Raw genomic sequence first — 14,956 nt, forward strand, 5'->3', positions numbered from 1 at the left:
AGATTAAATGTAATTAAAAAATGAAGTAGGAGAGAGAATAAGTATTTTTGAAAATTACGCAAGTTTAAACGTTAGTTACACATGTGTAAAAAGTAGATTCGGTGTGTAAAAAAATACCGTAATTTTTTGTACATCACTTACACTTACGTATTACACATGTGTGAAAATAATTCGAAAAAAAAAGTTGTTACGTTGAGTTCTTTCGAGTTCTTAAAACTCAAAGCGGTTCTCAAAAGAAATCAATCATATATATATATATATATATATATTTCTCATAAATGACTAAGCTTAATTATGTTTATATTCGCATTTGTGATTCACGGGCCTACACTTTGCGTGTCATGTATTATAGGACAAATCAATCAACTTCAGGCATTAACTTGCCACATTCATATATTTGACCACAGTCCACATATACGTTTGTATACCATTAATTACATAATTTATATATTTCTTAATGCATTTAAGTTTACTAATTTATTTTTATCATGTGAGAGAAACGTTACAAGTTGTAAACATTTGTAGTATACAAATAATATTTTTACATTGTATAAATCACCTCTACATCCATATTTTTCATTTTATATGCGAACATTCTAGCTACGAAAGTAACATGTAATCAAATTTTGCCAAACTGATCTGATAGTGAAAATTTTTAGTGTTTTTTTTTTAAATGATGGTTCTGAATATGATTTTGAGAACGGTGTAAACCACATAATCACACGCAGTGACGGTCCAAGGTTTTCGGAGGTCTCGATCGAACTAAAAAGTTGGGGCCCTTTTCTCAATAACTTTTTGATATAATCCCTCGTGTTTCCCCAAGCTTAATACTGACAACATTGTTATTAGTAATAATTTTAACTACTCAACAAATTTCTAATTTGTAATGTTCAAATTTTCTACTAAATAGCAAAGATAAAATTAACAAGATTCTAATCAAAAAGAGAAAATTGACACAATTAATTTGAGGGCTATAAAGTAGTGTAAACCCCTTGGCAATTTGGTAACTGGACGTTTGATCCACACAACACAATAAGTATAATTTAATTTGAAGGCAATTAATTATTTATATTTTATAGTGACAGTTTCCAATTCCAATATTAATTGCAATTTAATTTGATGGATGATTAATTGAACTTTCCATTTCACCAAAGGCAATTCATATTTCCTGACTTCTCGGCATCTTTCTAGTTGAACTTCAATAGTTGAAATAAGAAAAAATACAACTAATATTTACAAAACCAGTTTAAAAAATGGAGGCCTTTAGTTTTTGAATGTCTCAAGCCCTAGTGTAACACCCCGGCCTCTCGTACCACTAGTATTGTTCGTTTTGCCCCCGATGGGTTGCCCATCCGGGAACTCACGGCTTTGTTTTTGGTTGCTCAGGTAGAGACTTCCCAGGTGGTCACCCATCCTAGTACTAATGTAGTCCAAGCACACCCCGGCCTCTCGTACCACCAATATTGTCCGTTTTGCCCCGATGGGTTGCCCATTCGGGAACTCACGGCTTTGTTTTTGGTTGCTCAGGTAGAGACTTCCCAGGTGGTCACCCATCCTAGTACTAATCTAGTCCAAGCACGCTTAACCGTGAAGTTTTCATGTGCTCCACAACCAACTAAGCCCAAAACGTGTTAGTGATGTTAAGAGGCAGGACATTACTTATGAACCAAGGATCTCTCTTGTCCACGGCCGATGTGGGATAGCCTAAGAGTGGGACGATGTTGTGTTTGCCAAGGGTGTTACAAACAACCCCCTTTGGACTCATCGTCCTCAATGAGGCATGTCCCTTCATCCTGAAGGGCACAAGAGTGGCTCTGATACCATATGTAACACCCCGGCTTCTCGTACCACCAATATTGTCTGCTTTGTCCCCGATGGGTTGCCCATCCGGGAACTCACGGCTTTGTTTTTGGTTGCTCAGGTAGAGACTTCCCAGGTGGTCACCCATCCTAGTACTAATCTAGTCCAAGCACGCTTAACCGTGAAGTTTTCATGTGCTCCACAACCAACTAAGCCCAAAACGCGTTAGTGATGTTAAGAGGCAGGACATTACTTATGAACCAAGGATCTCTCTTATCCACGATCGATGTGAGATAGCCTAAGAGTGGGACGATGTTGTGTTTGTCAAGGATGTTACACCTAGCTTGGCTCATTAAAGCTATTGGGCCGGCCCTGATTACACATCGATAGCGTTGCAATAAAAATGGTAGATTGTAAGAAATAATGGTTTGTTTTTGTCTTCTCGCATTTTTCTATATTTCATCTAATCTCTTCTAACTTTTTATATTAAAAAGAGCATAGGTTAAACTATTAAAGTGGCTCACAGTTTTTAAAATATTACCGATTCTGAAAAGAACAATAATTAGAATTTAATCAATTTATAAAATGTCATACATTTTCCAATTAGGATAATTTTTTTAATATTTAACTTAATATTAAATTTTGTGTAGTTGGAAACTTGGAATTCTTGCCCTTTGCTAAGCTGCTTTTCCGTGAGTAAAGGCCAAGGTTCGGGCATATACTTTTGAAAAGTTTAATTAATTAAAAATAACAAATATTATATATAAGATAGTGTCAAAAACAAATTAAATAGTAGTTATTTAACTTGTTAAACAATTGTCGGTGACCATTTATTATGCATGCAGATTTAAATATGCAATTTTTTGAATAAACATGTTCGTTTTTATATGATAAAAAATAAATAATAATAGTTTGACCTTAAAGATTTGACCATCACTTTTAACATCTTCGTTGTATGCAAATCTTACAATATATTGGATACTGTTGCACCACACCCTCATATTTTTTGCTTTAATAAGAAGCAAAGTTAAATAAATAAATTAATCAAATACACATATATTGCTTGTATTGAACAACGGGACCCACACCGGACCCATGTTAACAAGTTGGGCTGTTGGGTATGTCTTGTATGAACAATGGTGTATTGGTGTTCATAAATCATTAAATTTGTTCGAATTTTAAACTGAAACAAGTTGGTGTGTTTAGTCAAATTGAGATTTACGAAGTTTAGTTCACAGTTATGTTACAACAGTTTGATAGTTTTAACAGCCTGATTGATGGTGTGGAACTTGAAATCATCCGTTCAATCTTTATTACTACTGAAGAAACACTAATTGACCCCAGGCAGATTACGGATAATCTAGGGTTAAATAGATGTTTTCCACGAGGGGTTAGGTCCGGCAAAGATGGTTCTTCTGATGACCTGCAAAACAGACACCGTGAGCTCGTCACTGAAAAGGGGGGGTACCTCCTTGTGACCACCCTCCGGCGTGAGAATCAGACTAGATTGCTCTTGAATATAAGTGTATATTAAGAGATTGCTAGAGAAGATAAGATAATGAGATATCAGATAATGTAATGTAATGTGTCCATACCATTCCAAGGTGTTGGAGTATTTATAGTCGAAGGTAGGTTTCCAAGCAGGTACAGCCGGCTGAATAGTATTCCTGTTCTGCCAACTGTGGGCTACGCACGTGCCATGCTGGTGGTTGGTGGGTAGGCAGCGGCTGATAGTGACCAGGCTGGCTGTGTACTATTCCTGTTCCACCAACTGCAGGCTACGCACGTCCTCCGACAGGTTGGTGAGTAGGCAGCGGCTGATAGTGACATACAGTACAAGAGCGTGCTGCTCGTCATACTGTTGTCAGTGAGCTGTCGTATCTTTGGTCAGATCTTTTGTCCATACCTCGTCAGGTACAGTACAAAAGATCCTCCAGTATCGTACGGACTGGCTCATTTGTGCGGGAGTGTTCCCGGCTTGCTCACTCCTTCTTCAGGTGACATTACTGAATTATTTAAGAGTTAAGTGCCTTGTGCGTGTAGCCTTGCTACGCGGGTAGCCTTCCCTGATGGCTAGTATCCGTTGCTGCGGGAACAGGCGGAGTACGTCGACCATTGGGAGGCTTTTCCTGCGGGAACAGCTTGCGTACTGCGCGTAAGGACGTCACGTCTCTGAGCATGGTGGGTCCTGCGGATCCAGTTGGTTTCTGCGCAGACGTCTCTTCAAGGTGAGTCTTGCGAGTTTAGCCTTTGCGCAGACGTCCCTGTTGAAGGTGAGTCTTGCGGGTTCAACTGCGCAGACGTCCCTCTTTGAGGTGAGTCTTGCGGGTCCAACTGGGTTCTGCTGGGACCTACCTCTTCAGATCTTGCCCTTGGGGGCATCGTACACCGTCTGATGAGGTGCAGGAAACTCAGGCTCGAAATACTAGAGCATGAACTTCCTGACGACGTACTGATAGAGGTCGACCGGAAGAGCACACTGGCACTCGCCAGCAGTACTCTTGTCATCCTTGTCCGACGTGGACGACGGATTCTCGGCATACACGTCAGAATCCTCGGCGGTAGCCTCAAGATCATGAACAGAAGACATGTTTTGGATGTAAAGAAGAACGATTTCAGGAGAATGCTCGACAGAAAAGTTAGAGTATTCGCCGGAAATCGTTTAGAAGAAGAAGAGGTGAAACTGTGAGTTGAGATGCAACCTCTCCTCCCTTTATATACTCATCGCAATGAATGCGATGAATTTAATGCGGAAGAGAGAGGAAAACGCTGGTGCAATGAAACTATGACACGTGGAAAAAGCAAGCTGGCAACAGCTGTTGACAGGACGCGTGCCGTAAACTTCGCGGCCACGCGCCCGAAAACTCGCGCCCACGCGCCAGAAAAACCGTCTGGAATGACCATATACTGTCACGTCGTCATAACTTCCTGCACGTCCTGACACTGCCAGAAGAAACCGTCGGACGACGTTTCAACAGTTTGGACTGTTCTTATCCTTTCACTAACTCTTCGAATTTCAAAAAGATTCAAAAGTAAGCGGGACTATACCCCTTACCTTGGCAACCAAGTAACTATAAGACAGGTGCGAGTAAAGTGTTAAGGCAAAACCCTTCACATACTTAGCACCCGCAGGGAATTGAAGCCAAGAATACCTCGGCAACCAAGTAACTATAAGACGGGTGCGGGTACAGTGTCAAGGCAAAACCCTTCACATACTTAGCACCCGCAGGGAATTGAAGCCAGGAATACCTTGGAAGTAAAGTAACTATAAGACGAGTGCGGGTACAGTGTCAAGGCGAAACCCTTCACATACCTAGCACTCCGCAGGGAATTGAAACCAAGAAGGATCTTCTGGGCCATGCTTGCGGAAACGGGAATAACATCCCCGCATAGCGGGAACGTCGAGAACTAGATTGTTTGAAGCTCCAAGATGGAATTGGTTGTTTTGACATAATTGATCACTATGTTCAAAACTACCAAAACCTCAGGGAGAATCTATACAAGTGGAACTCAACGCTCCTGACTTGCGAGGAGGTTACAGACCTACCCGCATCATACCCAAAGATCAAGCAGAAAAGTCAGGAATTTCTGCACGTGACATTAGGACTTCCGCGAGAAGAATCCTCATGGAAAACCTTAAAACTAAAACCTTTTTCAAAACCCTTTGCTTAAGTCCAAAAGTTCACCTCACTTATTAACAATTCATGAGAAGAACATTGGACTGGGGGGACTTGAAGAGGTAGGTCCCAGCAGAGCCCAGCTGGACCCGCAAGACTCACCTCAAAGAGGGACGTCTGCGCAGTTGAACCCGCAAGACTCACCTTCAACAGGGACGTCTGCGCAAAGGCTAAACTCGCAAGACTCACCTTGAAGAGACGTCTGCGCAGAAACCAACTGGATCCGCAGGACCCACCATGCTCAGAGACGTGACGTCCTTACGCGCAGTACGCAAGCTGTTCCCGCAGGAAAAGCCTCCCAATGGTCGACGTACTCCGCCTGTTCCCGCAGCAACGGATACTAGCCATCAGGGAAGGCTACCCGCGCAGCAAGGCTACACGCACAAGGCACTTAACTCTTAAATAATTCAGTAATGTCACCTGAAGAAGGAGTGAGCAAGCCGGGAACACTCCCGCACAAATGAGCCAGTCCGTACGATACTGGAGGATCTTTTGTACTGTACCTGACGAGGTATGGACAAAAGATCTGACCAAAGATACGACAGCTCACTGACAACAGTATGACGAGCAGCACGCTGTTGTACTGTATGTCACTATCAGCCGCTGCCTACTCACCAACCTGTCGGAGGACGTGCGTAGCCTGCAGTTGGTGGAACATGAATAGTACACAGCCGGCCTGGTCACTATCAGCCGCTGCCTACCCACCAACCACCAGCATGGCACGTGCGTAGCCCACAGTTGGCAGAACAGGAATACTATTTAGCCGGCTGTACCTGCTTGGAAACCTACCTTCGGCTATAAATATTCCAACACCTTGGAATGGTATGGACACATTACATTACATTATCTGATATCTCATTATCTTATCTTCTCTAGCAATCTCTTAATATACACTTATATTCAAGAGCAATCTAGTCTGATTCTCACGCCGGAGGGTGGTCACAAGGAGGTACCCCCCCTTCTCAGTGACGAGCTCACGGTGTCTGTTTTGCAGGTCATCAGAATAACCATCTTTGCCGGACCTAACCCCTCGTGGGAAACATCTATTTAACCCCCAGATTATCCGTAATCTGCCTGGGGTCAATTAGTGTTTCTTCAACTACTATTTTTGTACATGAAAACACAACTTTTTTTCTTTGGGCAAATTCGATATCGAGACTTTTCGATTGTCTGAAATGTCTCTATTTTGATCATTTGTTTCAGTCTTCTAGCATTATGTTTATCTTCACAAGTCTTGCAACAACCGAACATGGCCTCATGTATTTGTCACATTTAAATTAATAATAAATGAGCAAGATTGAGCCGCCTTATTTAACTATGTGCTCGAACCGGAGTCTAAGTTGACTCAAGCCAACTCCTCGATGAACTATGTCCAATCATCACCAATTCATCTTTGAATATCATATAACCTCTAGAGACAACTCATTAAAACATATTTAACCTAAAACCAAACGAATTAGATGAAAATTATATGGTTTTAGGTGAGCACTTGTTACCCGAATTAGTTGATTATGGAACTAATGACATATTCAAATTAAGCATATTACTTTTGATTGCAACCCAGCATAACCATAAGCCAGACTAAAACCAATGCAAACCATGGAACTTTAACTTAAACTATGAGATAAGTTTTAAAATTTTTTTACAGGTATGTATTTAATGATATTATTTATATTTTATGAATTAAATACATACAATTATATAAAACTTGTAATGATATTATTAATTAACGATAGTATATGTAATGCATCATAGTTTAATCGCGATAGTTGATATGTAAATTAACAGTATATGATAATTATAATTGTAGAAAAAAAATATACTTAAAATTATTCACGTGATTTCTTTTTAACAAACTAACGAATATACCTAAATATTTAACAAATACCCAACGATTATCAGGTGCGGTACGGGACACGATTTTACTACCAGGTATGGGAATTGGATTAGCAATACCCGAACCATTACCAACCCTAATTATATTGAACCTTTTGTTATTGTTTCCTTAAATACACAAAACCCAATAAACCCAATCCAAACCTAAACCGAAAACCCGTGAGGGATATCGGTTGTGTTTGGGCTCTAGATTTTGTGTTCCCGAGTTCATTTAACGAAAGAAAGGAAAGGAAATGAAACATTTTCATTTCCTTTCTATTATTTTCTTTTTCTTTTTCTTTTCCTTTCTCTCCTCAATTCCTTTCATTTTGGATGGAAAGAGATCATCCACCATTTACTCTTTATTTCACCCATTTTTCCTTTACTTTTATTTCCTTTATTTTCTTTAGTGAAACTCGGGAACACACAATTTGTTATTTCATTCCTTAAATGAAACTCGAGAACACATCAATTCCTTTTCACCCTTTCCTTTCTTTTCCTTTCCCTCCTTAAATGAAACTCGGGAATAGATTCATCTGCGAAACCCGAAAAACGGAACCGAAAAACTCGAATCCCAATATCTTAACCCGAAGAACAACCCAGAACTTGTTTGCAATGAATATATTATTTACCCGTCGAGTCGGGTCGGGTGGATAGTATCTAAAAAAAGAAGGTGGGTGGGTCACGCGCCATAGAGACGAGAAGAGAAACTGGGCAAAAGCGAGTGAAGCTACAAACAAAATCTAATTCAATTTTGGGCCAAAAAGTTCGTCAATCCACTCGCTCAACACCCTCGCGTGCACCAGATCTATTCAACCATCGTTACTTACATACATCCATCAGGTATACTCGCACACACATACATACATATATACATATATACATAATATAAACTTCATCATCTACGCACGATATAATGTTACGGACTATCGATTTTATACTTTCTCATGTTGATTATGCTTCTGTATACGATCGTGTTTCCATTTTGTACTGGTTTTATGGAGATTTGGATAAATTTGGTGATGCAGGTTGATGATTAACTGTTTTTGTAGTTCGTGTTGCTTGATTGTTGCGTATAGTTAGTGAATTGGTTGAATTATTATTGCCGTGTGTTCTTTGTAGTACGTTCAGGAATTAGGTTTTTAGGTCACTACTTACTCGAAACACCTAAATATCTAATCATGATTATATGTATGAATACGGAAGGAAATTCAAGTAACACAGTAAATGCTGAATAGGAACCCTAGGTTTCGTTAGTGTACGATATGATGTTACGGAGCGGTGATTTTGTGGTTTCTGATGTTGATTGTGCTTTCGTACGTGGTTGTGTTTCGAGTTTGAACTGGTTTTATGAGGACTTTTTCGACATTTGGATGAATTTGGTGTTGCAGGTTGATGATTAACTGGTTTTGTAGTTCGCGTTGCTTGATTGTTGATTTGCTTGATTGTTGCGTATAGTTACTGAACTGTAGGTGTGTTGGTTGAAATAGGTTTTATTGCTATGTGTGGAACTAGGTTTTTAGGTTACTCGAAACACCTAATCATGATTATATGTGGAATTAGGTTTCGTGTTGCATCAGTGTACGATATGATGTTACGTAGCGTCGATTTTGTAGTTTCTTATGTTGATTATGCGTCTGTATACTATCGTGTTTCGAATTTGAACTGGTTTTACGAGGATTTTTTCGAGATTTGGATGAATTGGTGATGCAGGTTAATGATTAACTGTTTTTGTAGCTTTTGTTGCTTGATTGTTTCATATAGTTAGTAACTGTAAGTTGGTTGGTTGAATCAGATTAATTGATTTTATTTTAAACTGTCAAACATCCAAACGATTTACAATGAGGTTTTATTGTTATTTGTTATTTGTTCTTTGTAGTTTTAGCATTCATGTTCAGGAATCAGGTTTTTAGGTTACTCGAAACGCCTAATCATGATTATATGTATGAATGCTGAAGGAAATTCAAGTAACACATTAAATGCTCAATAGGAACCCTAGGTTTCATCAGTGTAGATGTTACCGACATAATATGTAGGGATGAGCAAATTCGGTACCGGTACCGAAATCGGTACCGATTTGGTACCGTATCGGTATCAAAGTTTTGAGTTTCGGGATCGGTACGGTACCGGTACCGGTATCGGTATTTCCCGATTTTTTAACCTTCGGTACCGGTACCGAACCGAATATTTCGGTACCGGTACCGATACCAAGAATTCAAGCATTTCGGGATCGGTATTTTCGGTACCGGTACTGTACCGAGCTCATCCCTATACGGAGCGTTCATTTTGTAGTTTCTGATTTTGATTATGCTTCCGTATGTGATCATGTTTTGAGTTTGAGCTGGATTTATGAGTTTTTCTTCGATATTTGGATGAATTTTGGTGATGCAGGCTAATGATTAACTTTAACTTCTTTTTTTTAGTTTGTGTTGCTTGATTGTTGCATATAGTTAGTGAACTGTAGGTGTGTTGGTTGAATTAGGCTTTATTGCTATGTGTGGAACTAGGTTTTTAGGTTACTTGAAACACCTAATCATGACTGTGAGTGTAATTTATGTGTATGAATGCTGAAGTAAATTTATGTAACACACTAACACATTAAATGTTTATTAGAAACCCTAGTTTATACTGATATGCTCTCTGATTCTGAATGTTGTTTCTCTCTTTTGAATGCTGCTGGTTAATTGATTGTTACTGGAACAATCAGCTATATACATTACTCGATCATGCATTTCATAATTATATAAATAATTATCTTGCCCTTTAAGATGTCATTTTAAAGGTTGTCTAGGTAAGATGAAGTTTGTTGCTAGAACTTAGAAGGTTGTCTTACAATTATGATATTAGTAAAAGTATTATTGGTTTATCTTAGCAGCCAACTTCTAGGACAAAGGCTCAATAGTATGTAGCGTTGTAGAACTCGCTAGGAGCTAGTCGGTCGGTGGGGTGCCAACTAGCGATTAATCGAATTGAAATTATATATGTGTGTGTGTGCGCACATTTTTATATGTTAAATTTTGAAGTAGACAGGTTTTTACACCTCGACTCATTCAGGACAGAAATCACTGGAGTTGTTGGCCAGAATTGAAGGCGATTAGCATCATAGCATGATAGTATAACCTGTGATGCAAATTTTAATTTGTTTTTCATTTGTTGATATTCAGCTGTTTCTTGTAGGTAACAACCAGAAGAATCAACTGAAAAAAACTAAATTCTTGCTATGGATATTGATCTTAGGCTCCCATCTGGAGACCATGATAAGGAAGAAAAAGAAGATGCAAAAGAATTGAGCAATTTGATTGATAATGAAAACAAAATTCACAATGAAGATATTATTATAAATTCTCCATCAGCCGACATGGTAGATTTTAAAGAAGATATAAACCTGGAGCCATTATCCGGTATGGAATTCGAATCACACGGTGAAGCATATTCTTTTTATCAAGAATATGCAAGATCCATGGGCTTCAGTACTGCAATACAAAACAGTCGCCGTTCAAAAACATCACGCGAATTCATTGACGCAAAATTCGCATGCTCCAGATACGGTACCAAACGCGAACACGACAAATCGTTTAACCGACCACGCAGCCGACAAGGAACCAATCCCGACCCAGAAAATGCATCATCTGGTAGACGAATGTGCTCAAAAACAGATTGTAAAGCAAGCATGCATGTAAAAAGACGGTCAGATGGAAAATGGATTATTCATAGATTTGAGAAGGATCATAATCATGAACTGTTACCCGCACAAGCGGTTAGTGAACAAACAAGAAAGATGTATGCTGCAATGGCGAGACAGTTTGCAGAGTATAAAAACGTTGTCGGGTTGAAAAACGATTTGAATAATCTGTTTAATAAGTCACGTAACATGGCGTTAGAACCGGGAGAGGTTAATATTTTATGCAAGTTTTTCTCACAGATGCAGAGTGTGAATTCAAATTTCTTTTACGCGATAGATGTTGGTGAAGATCTACGGTTGAAAAACATGATATGGGTGGATGCAAAAGCCAGATATGATTATGTAAACTTTTGTGATGTCGTATCGTTCGATACGACTTATATTAAAAACAAATATAGAATGCCACTTGCTCTGTTTGTTGGTGTTAATCAGCATTACCAGTTTATGTTGCTTGGGTGCGCTTTGCTGTCTGACGAGAGTTTTTCCACTTATTCTTGGGCTATGCTGACATGGCTAACTGCAATGAATGGGCGGGCCCCGAAAGTTGCGATTACTGATAAAGATGAGAGTTTGGAATCTGCTGTTTCGCAGGTGTTCCCGACTTCAAAACATTGTTTTTGTTTATGGAATATATTCGGTAGGATATCTGAATCATTAAAGCAGGATAATTTCATGGAAAAGTTTGAAAAGTGTGTTTATCGATCGTGGACTGACGAGCAGTTTGATAAAAGGTGGATTAAAATGGTGGATAGGCTTGGGGTCAAAGATGGTGATTGGATGAATTCGTTATATGAGACACGTAAGCAGTGGGTCCCGGTTTACATGCGCGATGTTTGTTTGGCGGGAATGTCGACTTTGCAACGGTCTGAGAGTGTAAATTGTTATTTTGACAAGTACGTACATAAGAAAACGAGTGTGCAAGAGTTCGTTAAACAATACGAAAGCATTATTCAAGATCGGTACGAAGAGGAAGCGAAAGCGGATTCGGATGCATGGAACAAACCGCCTGCGTTAAAATCACCGTCACCATTTGAAAAACACGTGTCGAGTTTATATACGCACGCAGTTTTAAAGAAGTTTCAAAGTGAGGTTTTGGGTGCGTCTGCGTGTATGCCTAAAAAAGATGCGCACGTGGATACGGTCATTACTTATCGGGTTCCGGAATATGAAAAGACTTTTGAAAACATTGTTTATCATAACGAATTGACTTCTGAAGTATCGTGCACGTGTCGACTATTTGAATTAAAGGGTTATCTGTGTAGACACGTATTAATTGTTCTTCAATTTTACTGTGGTCTTTCTGTAATACCGCCTCAGTATATTCTCAAACGGTGGACGAAAGATGCTAAAAACCGGGGGCTAATTACAGACGAGTGTGAGTTGGTGCAAAATCGGGTTCAAAGATACAATGATTTATGTCAAAAAGCGGTTAAATTGGGTGAAGAAGGATCATTGTCTCAAGAAAGCTATAATATAGCAATTCGTGCACTTGAAGAGATTTTTGCAGGTTGTGTGTGTGTAAATAACTCAAATAAGAATGTTATGGAACCTGGTACCTCAAATATTTCGGGTGTTTTAAGAATCGAAGAGGATAATCAAAGCAGAAACATGCGTGCAAATAAAAAGAAGAATCCCATGAAGAAAAAGAAGGTTATTTGGTTATCATTACTTTTTTTTATATTGTTGCCACTGATCTTATGCTAATTTTGCAAATATTGTTTTTATCAATTTTATTAAAGTTGAGCTCAGAGCAGGATATTATGGCAGTTGGAGCCCAAGACAGCTTGCAGCAGCTGGTTTGCTTCTACCTAAATCTTACATGTTTATATTCATCATCATAAATTGTTTTAACTTGACGAGCCAAATTGGTAAATAAAAAATATAGGGTAAAAGGAACGAGCCAAACATAGTCAAAACTGTGTCGTTAACGCACACTAGTATACAACTTGCAAATTGGCTTTATATAAAAACTTAGATTATTATTGTAATAGTATGTTTTCTATAGTCATAGTTAAGACAGTTTTTTTATAAGTTGAGAAAGGAACTTGACAGAAAGAGGTCAAACAACCTTACTACCCTACAAAATTGTTCGTTTCTATTAAAGTTAGGGAAACTTAACCATTAAGAGGCTCCATGAGCCATTAATAGGTATCTTTTTAGTGAACCAAGCACACTCTTGACTCTTCCTCTGACCGATTCAGAGGTAGTCTCTAAATGGAATCAATTGGAGGCTATTTATCTGATATAATATTAAATACTCATGTATATTATTGAGTTAATAAAAGTACACAAATCGGCTTTACACAGGACAAGTTGAGCTCACGGTCAGTGACTCTGGATGGTTATTTCGGCGCGCAACAAAGTATGCAAGGAATGGTAGGAATTCATATATCATCAAATCATAATTTAAAAAGAAAAAGTATATAATATCTTTTGATCTTAAAGTATAAATAATAAAATGTGTTTATGTGGTTTATGTAGGTTCAACTTAACTTGATGGCACCTTCAAGAGAGAATTTTTATGGAAATCCACAAACTATTCAGGGACTGGTAATTATCATAATTATCGGCTCTGATGTTCTACTTATTGTTACTTATTGCTTACAGTTGTAAACTTTTCTTTTTGATTTCTATAGGGACAATTGAATTCCATAGCACCAAATCACGAGAGCTACTATGGGGCTCCACCAACCCTTCAAAGCCTGGTATATTATTCATGAGTATTTGATTATTTTGGGACAGTTTTTGATCTTGTGATATAATAGCAGTCCAGAATTCTTGCTTTCAGGGACAAATGGACTTCTTTCGGACACCAGGTTTCACATATGGTCTTCGGGTTGGTGTTTTGCAAACTTTTTTTTATATTTTATCAGTTTAGAGGTTTCAAATGGGCCAGCTAGGCGGATAACGGGTAGTAATGGGTTTGGATCAAATCACATAATTTTGGGTCTGGTCAGGTTTGGTTGACCCCAAACACCTCATAACTAAAATTTGTTATGAACAGTTACACTGTTAAATATGCTATTAATTGAATGATAATAGGATTGGCTTTTATGCATTAAAACTACAATTATTAATGGGTTTGGATCAAAACTCTTAATTTTGGGTCGGGTCAGGTTGACCCAAAAACCCTTGTCCAGTTTTTTATATAAACAGTTAGCTCTGCTGTTATATAAAGTTGACCTGTTAGAACAAAAATAACCTTAAATCAACGAATTCATATATAAACATGTTGAAAAATATAACTTTTAAAATTATTTTCTCATAGGAGGAACCGAATGTGCGGACCCCACAATTGCATGATGACGGGTCAAGACACACATGAGCTTATCATCCATTCCAACTGCTTTACCTAAATCATCAACCAATAAACGTGTTCATTCGCCAAGAATGCTTTTCACATCCAACGGCAGTATACTGTTATTGAAGAAATTTACCATTTTATCCCCGCGGACCAAATCAATCAACAGAAGAAACTTGAAAGGTAGAGAGAAACCCGTGTTTGAGGCGTTATTTTGCAAAATTTGATGTATCGTGTATTTACAGATTACTTTTTGCACTAAGGTGCGGTGCTAATGTGAGGGTTCCAGAAGTTGGAATGAGGAGATATATGTAAACAGGTATTTTGTTGTATAAAGGTTGTGTATTGAGATGTATTAAGCCAAATGTATACGTTGGTTGAACCTGGTTTGACTCGTTTTAGATTTGGTTTGACGGCATTGGTAACTTGCCAGTATTAGCTTAACTAGGAAGAGCTTTGTCGTTTCTTATCATTAAGTTAAACATATATGTTCGTCATTTCGTACAAGAAATTACAAGGGATTTTTACATGTGAAGGGTACGAAGTTATCATAACGCGATAGGTGTATTTTTAGTGCAAGGGATGTATACGTCCCAAAACTACGCAACATATGTATACAGT

General features: G+C 38.5%; 1 protein-coding gene across 2 annotated transcripts; it reads left to right on the forward strand.

Annotated features, from left to right (window-relative positions):
* The first annotated feature begins 8,202 nt into the window (after positions 1-8,202).
* LOC143541090 (protein FAR-RED ELONGATED HYPOCOTYL 3-like) lies at positions 8,203-14,694 on the forward strand. Of its 2 annotated transcripts, none has more exons than XM_077033998.1 (8): positions 8,203-8,380; positions 10,530-12,684; positions 12,774-12,830; positions 13,342-13,410; positions 13,516-13,584; positions 13,671-13,739; positions 13,808-13,870; positions 14,303-14,694. In XM_077033998.1, exons 2-8 carry the CDS (start codon positions 10,573-10,575, stop codon positions 14,357-14,359), a joined length of 2,496 nt encoding a protein of 831 aa, XP_076890113.1. In that variant the 5' UTR covers positions 8,203-8,380; positions 10,530-10,572; the 3' UTR covers positions 14,360-14,694. The 2 variants fall into 2 exon arrangements, with proteins under 2 accessions (XP_076890113.1, XP_076890114.1); XM_077033999.1 differs by having other exon boundaries at positions 13,823-13,870.
* The last annotated feature ends 262 nt before the right edge of the window (positions 14,695-14,956 follow it).

Source organism: Bidens hawaiensis, unplaced genomic scaffold (genome assembly GCF_021521415.1).
Source record: "Bidens hawaiensis isolate Kalapana, Puna unplaced genomic scaffold, B.hawaiensis_p1.1 tig00012467_1, whole genome shotgun sequence".
Lineage (NCBI taxonomy): Eukaryota > Viridiplantae > Streptophyta > Magnoliopsida > Asterales > Asteraceae > Bidens > Bidens hawaiensis.